Source organism: Phyllostomus hastatus, unplaced genomic scaffold (assembly GCF_019186645.2).
Source record: "Phyllostomus hastatus isolate PE091 unplaced genomic scaffold, TTU_PhHast_1.1 phas_contig_150, whole genome shotgun sequence".
NCBI classification, from domain to species: domain Eukaryota; kingdom Metazoa; phylum Chordata; class Mammalia; order Chiroptera; family Phyllostomidae; genus Phyllostomus; species Phyllostomus hastatus.
The window spans coordinates 31,588,984-31,600,064 of NW_025333611.1; the positions used below are offsets into that span (position 1 = coordinate 31,588,984).

Sequence of the window (11,081 nt, forward strand, 5' to 3'; positions counted from 1 at the left end):
TGATCTCAGTTGTGCACAAGCACTCAGGCAAAGAGAAGGATTTGAAAAGATAACACTGTAGCGTTGTTGTAAGTTGCTGGGTAGGTGGAATTGGGTCTGTATTTATGTTTTCTTCTGCTTGTATTTTCTGATAACAAACACATGCTGGTTTTGTATTAAGAAAAAAATATTTTTAATTAAAAAAATTAAATGCCAAAAATCAGTTCCTTGCCCATATCCTCCACATAAACACAAGTGCCCAGTCTTGGCCCTTGCTGTAATAGGGCAGACACACAGCTGCTTGCACAGGGCTCAGGACAGGGCCTGAAGCCAGCTCACGGTACTGCTGGCTCTTAGGGCTCCAGCTTCCCCTCCAGGCAGCCAAGGCTCCCCATCTGGGAAGAGGCAACACAGATACTTCCCACTCTGCCCCTCATCAGCCTGCCCTATCCCATCCTGTCCGCCCAGGGTCTCCTCTAGGCATTTATGCCCCCAGGAAGCTGCTGGGCTGAGAGTACAAAGCTGTGTGAGCTGCAAAAGCCTGGCAGCTTCTGACCTGGCTCTGGCTTTCACCTGGCCTAAGATGCTCCATCCTGCCCCTGGGCCTCTCAGGGAGGCACTTCACCAATGGAGGTAGAATGGTCCAGAGACAGGAGCACCAGATCCACAGACATATGCTAAGGTCCTTCCTGGCCTAGCTACCTGCTTCCTGGCTATGTAATCTTGGGCAAGGTATTTCTTCTCTTTGAGCCTGTTTCCATGCCTGTCAAATAAACAATTAAAAGACCAACTTGGAAGGGGACTTGTAAGAATCAAAATCATATATATAAAATATATGTGTATACAACAATGATACCAACAAGTAAAGTTTCCTCAGTACCAGCTACTGGCTGGGCATTCTGTTAAACACCTTACATGTCAGCTGCCCTGTGACAGGTATGACCTGTGACTACTTTCCAGGTGATGAAACAAAGCCTTAGAGTAGTCAGGTCGCTTACACTGGTAAGCAGTGTGGCAGGGACTCCCAACGCCATGCCTGGGCCTGCACCAACACACTGCGCAGTCTGGCACAACGTCTGGAGCATGGGCTTCATCCTGATGGCTATCACAGTCACAGCTGCCTGCTGGGGCTCTGCATGGCTTTGGAGAACGGTGTGGCAGTGAGGAACCCCTGCCTGGCTTTTCCCAACCCTCCCCCTCCCCCCAGAGAGCTGGCACAGCCAGGGGCCACATACGCACTTTAGGAAGCCTTCCTCTAAGAGTGGTGGCCCCTCCCCACACACAGTTTCTGAGCCAGTGACTCCAGGCCATGGCTTTGCTGCTGCACAAAGCTCCCTCCAGACCAGGCCTCTGGCTCTGGCCACCAGGCTGCTGGCCCAAAAAGGACTGCTCAAACCGGAGGAGTGGGCCCGCTGGCACTCATACTTGGCACCTGCCCCAAACCCCTTTCAATTCCTTTCAGAAGATAGGGGCCACCAGCCTGGGTCTCCCAGACTCAGAGCAGCAGGTCCGTCTGGCCAGCAAGAACCGCATGAATCAGAAAAGCAGCGCCCTTAAGCAGCCCCTCAACTGTCTGATGGATCCAGGGCATTGGCTGTGTGCGCGTGCTGAAGTCTGATTGTGCAAGTGTGTGCAGGAAAGTGTGTGGGAGCGAGGGTAACAGACCAGGCTGTGTGCTATATGGCTCCGAGTATGTGCTGCCACATCGAAGTCCTGCACGGAGGTCCGGGGCGGGCGGACCGGGATGGTCTCCTCCCTCCACCTCCCTCCACAGTGTTGAGAAATCTCAGTGAGTCACCGAGTAGTTCTGCATATTAATGAGCTTGCTCCCAGCAAGGGCAAGAGCGGATTTAAAAGAGGCTTGGGCAGGCGGAGCTGGGAGCAGAGCAGTGCGTAGCACAGCGCAGCAAGCGACAGTCTCAAGGCACCTACCGACAGGCGGGCGCAGCGGGAGCGAGAGGAGTCAGGAGGCGTGCACCAGGCAGAGAGAAAGCGGAGCCGGCCGGCGCCCTCCCCTTGTCCCTGCTCCCGCGCCGCGCCCCTCTGGCCAGCATGAGGTTCCTGACAGCAGCTCTGCTCCTACTGCTCTTGGTGCTATGTGCTGCGGGAGTGGACGGTGAGTGCCCAGGAGGTCTTCTGTCGCAGCTGTCCCATCCTGGGGAGCCTAAGCGCCAATGCTAAGCTTCCTGAAGGCTCGGGGGGTTCTGAGTGGGCACTGAGGGAGGTCCAGGGGCAGAAGATCCCACCCGCAACTGAGCAGCCCCTACGTGCTCTTTGGCAGGGTCCAAGTGCAAGTGCTCCAGGAAGGGGCCCAAGATCCGCTACAGCGACGTGAAGAAGCTGGAAATGAAGCCAAAGTACCCACACTGCGAGGAGAAGATGGTTATGTGAGTTCCTGCTCTGAGAAAGCTTGTGTGCGTGCTGATCTTAACCCTGCTGGGGCACAGCATGGGGCTGGGTCGGGCTAACAAATGCTTCTCTCCCCCTTGGGCAGGGCCTTAGCAGAGCCTTTGTAATTGCCCAGTGAGTCCTTGGGACGCTGGCATGACAGTCAGGAAGAGAGTTTGGAAAGAGGGTCAGTGTCCTGTGCTCTGGAAACAGCCTCTCCGAGTTCACCCTTGCTAGGATTCAGATGGGCAGCCCACCTTTCCTGGGTGATGAAGGGTTAAATGGTTCCCCTGTGCCAATTTAGAATACTCAGATTAAAAGCATTCTACACACACCCAGAACTAGTGAATTCACACCCACACTGGGAGACCTTCCTGTTACTAGAGAGAGGATTAGAGTAAACATTGTCATAAATCCTCAGACCCTCCTTTCAGAGCCTTATTCCAATCAGGGGACCATGGACAGCCAGTTTTTGGCTTCTAGCAATCCATTTTGAGAATAATCCTCACTCTTCCTCGGGGCTGGACTCTTGTGGGTCGCTGAGCTTGGGCAGTGCTGCAGAAAGTGCTCAGCTGGGGTTAACCTGCCACAGGGCTGAGGCTCTGCTTGGTGGGGATGTGGGAAACACCTCAGAAACTGGGACAGAGAGAACACTGAGTTTTCTTGCTCCTCTGCCTTCCCAGTTAACCACTTGAGGCCAGCACCACTGTTTCCCCATCAATGTGCCTCTGGACAGGAAGGGAGCCCTTGGAGAAGCAGCTACCAAATATCTGCCACAGACCACTGGACCCTCTTCCCCTCCTCCAGAAACAGGACACACTGTATTCTCAGTCTGGGAAAGTGCCTTCTTCCCACTGGCCCTGCTGGCCCTTCTGGTCCCACTGGCCACAGTGTCTGCAAAGGCAGCTCCCACCCCGCACTGCTACCTGAAGGCTGCACAGTTGGGCTGAAGTTAAGGGAATTCTGAGAACCACTAGCCTGGGCTCAGCCACCCTGCCTGTCTTTCCAGGCACCTAAATTAACCTTTTGTCCCTGCCCCTTTGCCTTGCCCCTTGCCTTATAGACACAAGTCCAGAAAAACATCTAGAAAATCCTTTTTTTGAGGGGGGCAGTGATCAAAGGAGCTGAAGGAAGTACCACAAAGCCCTCCTGGCTCCCATCTTGGGGACTTAAAAATGACGGGATGTTGCAGGTTAAGTTTGTTGTCCTCTAAGGCTGAGCAATGCTCCACACCAAGTCCAGGGGCTGAGACCTGCAGGGGAAGAGAAGCAGGGTGTGGGATGCAGTGACATCTCAAAAGGACAGAATGCTCAACAGACTCGTTCTTTTTCTTGGCTAAACTTTTCACAGTAGACAGGAAACTGACAGGCAAGTGCAGGAGAGGCTTTATGCAGTCTTGAGAAAACTTGCAGGAGCCTCAGGAGATCCGCATGCAGTCAACCTCTCCTAACCCTCCGTCCTACCCCCAGGCCAACCCCAACCTCGAAGGGCTGGAGGTCCTCTCCCCTCAAGCTTCTAAGACTCTCTAGATCAGACAAAGGACCAGCACTTTTTGCCAAAGCAGGTTTTCAGCCACAAAGGCTGAACAAAAGCAAGTTTTCCAGCTCGTCCTGAGTCACCCAGAAATCTCTGATGAAGTGGGGGAGGGGAGTCCTTGCACCCAGAAGGGCCTACGAGAGTCCAGATTCTAGAAAGACCAATTTATGTCCCATGCCCACTAAGCTCCTGCCCAAACCCCCATCATCCCAGAAACACCGAGGAGAGTGACGCAGGACCCAGAATTTCTGAATAATGGCCAGGGGCCGACATCCTCCTGTCTTCACCCCACAGCCAGTTTTCATAGTCCAGTGTTGTGACAGAGCAGTTGAGCCTGTGGTGGTGGGCTGAGTGTCCCCTCCTACTCTCCGACCTTCAGGTCTCCATCCAGACTTGGGAATCTCAGCCTGCACAGTGCTCTAACTGAGGAAGGATTTTTCTCAAGCTTTGTCATGTCCTTTTATAGCAAGTACAGGAACAGCACTGCAGGCAGAGAGAGCAGCAAACAGCCTAAATTCCTACAGAGTGATTAGGTGCCATGGAGGAAAAGGGCTAGACTCCACTCTGAAGCCTGGCCTCAACAACTCAAAGGAGGGACAAGAACTGGGGAGCAACAGATCTCAAAAAGAGGGACAGTGAAGGCGGAGTCCAGTCACCCAGCATCAGTGGAAGGCCAACCTCTGCCCCAAAAAGCTTGGTCCATGGAGGGGCCCTGGAAACTCAGAGCACAGGAGCGGGCAGAGAACAGGTGGCTCACAATCCTCTAACCCATTCTGTGTCAATTCCATTTCCCCTCCTGTCAAATGGGAGACCCAGGAGTTCACGGAGACTCTGATCCCTTCTAGAACTTGGTTCATAATCCCTCACCCTTTATATTTGGGAACCTGCAGGGGACTACCTGATCCCCCTCCCTCCCTTCCCGCTGTTCCCACTCAGACCTCCAAGCACTCCTCTTTCCCCACTTCCAATCCTCCCCATACCCTGGCTCTTGCTGTGATCTCTCAGGGAGCAATCCCTTCACCTCTCCCCTTTCACTTTCCATGCCCCTAGGCAGTCCCTTGTGCTTGAACACCATCCTTCCTCCACCACCCAGAAGCCTCCTCCTAATCCCTGCCACTATTCCCAGCCAGGCTGAGACGGGCAGAGCAGTCTGGGCTTCAGCCTGGCCTCCCCCTCCAGGCTGGAGCTTACACTCTAGGGCTGCTCTGTCTCTGGTCACCTCATCTTCCATGACAATTACTAATAACAGTAACTACTCATTGTGCATCCACCAGGTACTAGGCACTTGGCACAGATTATGTCCTTTGATCACCCCAATAACCCTAGAGGTAGGTCCTACAATTATACCCAACTGACAGATGGGCAAACTGGAAGCCTTCAGGTTACCCAGGGTCCCACAGACAGATCTAGGACCCAAACCTAGCCCTACACTCTGCACGATGCCATGTGCTTCTCTACTGCATGGCCAGGCCTCCACTGGCTGATTGAAGCCTGAAGAGAGGTCTTATTTTTCTGCCTAAGGGTGAGACAGCTGGGACCTCAAGCTCAGGAACCACAATGGGCTTCAAGGCCAGGAAGACTTAGCTTCAGGACCAGCAGCCCCAGGATATCTGCAGGGGTAGGGGGGATGGGGTTGGAAGGATCAGAAGGAGACCACAGTGTATGCAGAGTACATCTAAGCCCTGCCATGCAGCAACTTGAAGCCCAGGAAAGGGGTCTTGGCACCCGCACCTATCTGGCATTAGCTTTCTCCACCCCTCACCCCCAGGTTCAGAGGACCTGGAAAGGTCCTCTGACCTTTGATCCCCAAGGGGGGCTGGAGCCTTGCATGGGGGTTGGGGTGAAGGGCGGTGGAGGGTGGGGAAGAGGGGCAGACACTACCCCAGACTCTGAGGGCTCGAGGGGGAAAGTGAAAGTCAATGCCTCAGCAAAGGTTTAGGCCCTAACATGGATCTTGAGAGTAAGGACCCAACCAGAACCTTCCAAAGAACCAACTAGGGAGTCAGCAGGTGGGTAGGCTCCCTTGAAAGGAAGGAGGAGGCCACAGCCACTCAGTGCTCTGATTGGGACTGCCCAGAACCACCTGTAGGCCACACTGAGGGGCTATCATTCAGGTTCCTCAATCCTCTACCCTATCCCAATCCATTTCAGCATCACCACCAAAAGCGTGTCAAGGTACCGGGGTCAGGAGCACTGCCTGCACCCCAAGCTGCAGAGCACCAAGCGGTTCATCAAGTGGTACAATGCCTGGAATGAGAAGCGCAGGTATGCCCCACCTCCTCTCACCTTCCTTCCCACCTCCCCCCAGATCCATATCCTGGACCCCTTGTAGATCTTCTACATGTCTACATGTAGATCTTCTACATTAGCCATGTCTAATGGGTGGACACTGATCCGAGTGTCCAGACACTACCCAGACACTAGTTATATACCCCCAGGGACGAGGAACTCCCCACTTAACAAAGCAGGCTATTGCTCTATTAGATAGCTGTAAGCATCAAAAATTTATCCTTTTGTGAACTAAAGTTTGTCTCATTTTAAATGTTATGTTATAGTCTTAATTCCTCTTCTCAAGTTACATGATCCTGGGTTTCCCTCTACCAAAGGCTGGGCGAACACTTAGGACAACTCTGCCTGTGATTCTTATGGGGTGAAACATGACCACTTAAGTGACCAGGTTTATTAACTATAAAATTATAGGTATAACCATAAGGTGATAGGGATGACTCCTTGCCAACAATATGTTCTCCCCATGCCCCCTGCTGCCCAGACACTTGATAAACTCTTTCCCACACACATGCCGGGAGGGACCTTGGGTTTGACCTTTTAAAATCAGAGCTACTCTTAACCTCAGGGGCGGCCGTGGCCAGAAGGCCTAAGCCCTGAACCAGACCCCTACTCTCTTTGGGCTCTGTTTGCCCATAATCAGAAGATAGGACTTCTCAGCTCTGATCTCTGGGGTCCTTTGTCTGACCTCAGAGGGGAGGCAAGTTCCTGGCTCCCCATGCCACATAAAGGTGAGCCTGCCCTGAAGCAGACCTGTCCCTGCACACTCAGAACCTGTTTGCACCCGTATGTGGACAGCATGGCCAGGGAAGTGCATGCACACACACGTGTGCACCCATGGGTGCAGGTGAGCGTCCTGGGTGCTGGCGCCAGCGCCTCACCCAGCAGAAGAGAAAACCACAGCTGAGCGGGGATGAGGAGTGACCTGTTTAGGAGCACAAAGCAGGAAGCCAGGCTTCTCAGTGTCACCTTTCCCTCCCCTGCCTCAGGGCCCTGTGCTGCCCCTCCCATCACCCCACCCAGCTAGCCCTTCCACCCTAAGGCTCAGGCAGTGACCAGCTCCCAGTACCTGAGCCTTTGGAGCTGCCTCCAAAACTGCCTTGTCTGCAGTTGCTTGAAATAGGAAATGATGAGAGTGAGAGATTTTCTGTAAGTCTGATGGGAATGCAGCCCTCTTTCTGGTCAGGGCAGGCAGCTCACATGGCAAAAGTAGGACCCTGCCCTGTCTACTGTCATGCTCCAGGCCCTGTGTCATCAGAAGTGTAACGAGGCCAACCTCAGGGCCAGTTCACGAAGGCTTGAGAACAGCACTGGGCTGCTGAGAGACACTCGGGTCTTTTTTCAGGAGTACTCATCCCTCGCCCCTCCTCCTGGGCAGGAGGCAGGCACAGGCCCACGCAGCCCCATCCTCTTTATTTCTGTAAATTCTGACAACGGGGCAGTGAGGGCACCTCCAATCCCAGAGCCCCACCACTGGTTACGAAGTGAGCTCCTCCCTCTGTCTCGGATGCTGGGGTGTCCTGGGGGAGACAAGTATTCCCTTGTCCTGCCCACCTCCCCTCCCGTTGTAAAATGTATCTCCATGAATGGAGCTAAGGGAAGTAACTCGAAGTTCTCTTTGCAGAAGGAAGGAGAGAACGCTGAACCCAAGTAGAGGAAGGAGAGGACAGTGGGCCAGCCCAGCCCCTGGGGTCTGAGTGCCTCAGGGCCCAGAGCGTCCAGCTGCCCTGGCAGCATCAGGCATCTGATTTCAGTGCACTATGAGGTGGTCCTCTTCAGAAATCAGGAAATAGGCTAGGAGAGCAGGGCTGAGTGTCAAGTACAACCCCACAGCAGCCATGGAGCGGAAGAGAAGGGATTGAAGTATTTTCCTAGAGATGGCTTGGGAAGTGAGGGCAAAGGTCAGGTTGTGAATGGCAAGGCCTGGTAACTACTAGAGGGAGTGACCCCAAGCCACAGGCCTCCGTGATAGCCTCAGCCCTGCCCTAGTACACACCCTCCAGTCTTAAGGCAGCTACCTCTCAAACTGTTGTTTTCTCAGAGGACAGGCATTTGGGCAAAACACAAAGAAAGACACAAGCCTAAATTGAGGGAGGAGATGCCTCTTCTCCGCCCGCCCATGCTGGAGACAGACCTCCTTCCCACCGCCGACATTCACTGTCCCTCAGTCTCCTGTGCCTCAGTTTCTCCACATGCAGAGAGCGTTTGCTCCCTAGGGCTTTGAGGACAGAATGAGGCTGCAGAGGTGGAGTGTTTAGGGAGACAACACCAGATTTAGGTGAGCTTCTGGGGTCCTTGCGCTGGCATCCTTCGAGATGGTCCCAACTCCTCCCAGGTTACTGCCATCCTGACAGGGCCACTGATGAAGACAAGCATGGAGCAGCGGAGCCACCAGCCTGTGCTTTGCTCAAGTCATGTCCTGAGCCACTTATGTGAGTGTTTTCTCTTCCAGGGTTTACGAAGAATAGGGCGAAAAACCCCTGATGGGAGAACTTCATACCGGTTGGGAGACAGCAAAGGACTTTGCAGATTAAAAAAAAAAAAAACCCTTTCCTCCTCACAGGCATAAGACACAAATTATATATTGTTATGAAGCACTTTTTACCCAGGGTCACTTTTTACATTTTATAGCTGTGTGCAAAAGGCTTCCAGATGTGAGACCCATCTCCCCTGCATTCCAGACTTCATCACAGGCTGCTTTTTACTGAAAAGCGGGAAACTCATGCCTTTCCTTTGTAAAAAAAAATGCTTTTTTGTATTTGCCCAGATATCACTATACATCTGAGCTTTATAAGCACCTGGGAGGAACAAGGAGCTCTGTTGAGACATTTCATAGTCGCGCTGCTCCATTCCTAGCGCAGGGAGGAGCTTCCGCTTGGAGGTCTTGGCGCCTCGGAGCAGCTGCTACTGGCTCTCCTGAGCTCATGGTCAGTCACAGCCTCAGGGCGGGGGGTGGGGGGTTGGGGGGTGGGGGCTCTGCAGTGGTCCCAGTCACTGGGCAAGTAGGAGCAGATCTCTCTGCATCTGTTCTTTTATGAACTTGAGCTTGGCTGCCAGAGAAATGTGCTCATCCCCTGGTTAACTTATACACACTCCAGGAAACAATTCCAAGATCCTGGGATGGCAAGGCAAACAGTGCTTAAGGAAGGGTTCGGGTCTTCTCTCCCACCTGAGAGTTTGTGAAAGCTCACTGCTTCCTAGTTAATGCTTTAGAAGCACATGAAGTTCCTGACACTGTAGGCAAAACTCTTAGGAGGAAATGTAAAAATATACAAATACACACACTGTATACAGCTCCAGACACATATTATATTGACGAGGGAGAACCTTCACAGCATGTGTCTGACCCTCATCACAGTGAAACATGCAACAGTTCATCTGTGACTCCACACAATCCTTCAACGTCCAACAGTGCAGCCTTCTGAAAGCTAAGAGGACAATGCACCCTGTCCTTTGTAAATATGCCCCCTGAACACACCGCCCCTTCAGTGTGTGCCACCTTGGACTGCTGTGTCGTATGCTCTGTGTCAGAAACAATTAGCATTGCATGCAGGTTTCATATTCTTTCTAAGACAAAAAGAAAAGTAATAAAATATATTTGAAATGTACACCAAAATTCTAGACTGACTTTTTTTCCTATTGAATTAAGCCAAGATGACAATCATATGTTTACCATGTCCTGAATAAACAGGGACAAAGGTGTTGGAAGAAAAACTGGTGTTTCCCAAATACCTGCCAATACCTGTACCTCTGTGAAATGCCAGCACAGCCCTGAGACAGAAAGCCAGCAGGCCTCAAGGTTAATGCTTCCTCCCTGCCCAGCTCCCACACCTGGGGCAGGCTCATCAGTGCAGCCAGGTCAATGTGCACAGGTTTGGGAGAGTCCCACTGGGGTCCCCATATGGAGAAGAGACTAGATGGGAGACCGGTCAAGATCCCAGGGCCCCAGGATCTCAGTGGGGCTTGGGAGTGGGGGAGCAGGCAGTGCCCACTGAGAGGCTGGGGGGGCCCAGGAGCCAGGCTGACTGGGAGCCACAGCCGGGGAGATAGTGAGGCTCCGTCCCTGCTTCTACAAGGTGGAGACGCTGAGTGCACACCTTACACACTTCAGAGGTGGAGGCGGCAAGCCGAGTAAAGCACGCAGGATGCTGCTGCACAGTGTGCGCTTGATAAGCAGGGGCTCCTTTAACATTCAGAAGGCTAGGCTACTTGCACTTTGCAAAAACTGCCCACAGCTACATGTTTTACTGTATCCAAGTCAACCAGGCCCTGGGACAGGCCTCTCAGTGTCCCCCAGGTCCTCCACCCTCTGCAGGACTGTCCAGGGGACACCTGAACTTCTTGTCTGCTATACAAGAAAGCAGGAGCCAATGACATGCACAGCTGGCTCTGCCAACACTTATGGGGACACACAGCCAGTAGCTGCCCCAGCATGTCCCCTGCAGGGTGCCACTGTAGGCCCTTTCCATCAGGGCCTCACCCCTGGCAGCACTGTCACACCAAGTGCATTTCTGAAGACACTAAGGGCCAGAGGGGTCACTCAGCATACTGCTCCGATGGCTGAGCCGGACTGCCTTCCCACTGAGAAGAGCAGTGGGTGGGCTGAGGCCACACTGGGTCTGGGTGACTGCAGTCCCATCTTTCCTGTCATTATGGGGGAAAAAGGGAGACTGCCCAGGGAAGCCCAGACACCAACCAACAGAACAGAGCCCCAGTGAGAGGGCACATAACAGGGCAGTGACGAAGTGAAGCTGGCCCTTCCCCTCAGAGCCTTGCATGGGCTTCGGGGACAAGTCCCTGTAAGGAAGTCAACTGACAGAGACCTGCCATCAGCAGCCCCCAAGTCCCCACCCTCCTCATTCTCTGCCCCACCAACACAAAGCCTCTCCATC

The 11,081-nt window shown here is 53.2% G+C and overlaps 1 protein-coding gene across 1 annotated transcript; it reads left to right on the plus strand.

The window, feature by feature from the left end:
* The first annotated feature begins 1,838 nt into the window (after positions 1-1,838).
* Positions 1,839-9,794, plus strand: CXCL14 (C-X-C motif chemokine ligand 14). Its single transcript, XM_045825127.1, has 4 exons — positions 1,839-2,095; positions 2,261-2,366; positions 6,055-6,168; positions 8,642-9,794. Exons 1-4 carry the CDS (start codon positions 2,032-2,034, stop codon positions 8,655-8,657), a joined length of 300 nt encoding a protein of 99 aa, XP_045681083.1. The 5' UTR covers positions 1,839-2,031; the 3' UTR covers positions 8,658-9,794.
* The last annotated feature ends 1,287 nt before the right edge of the window (positions 9,795-11,081 follow it).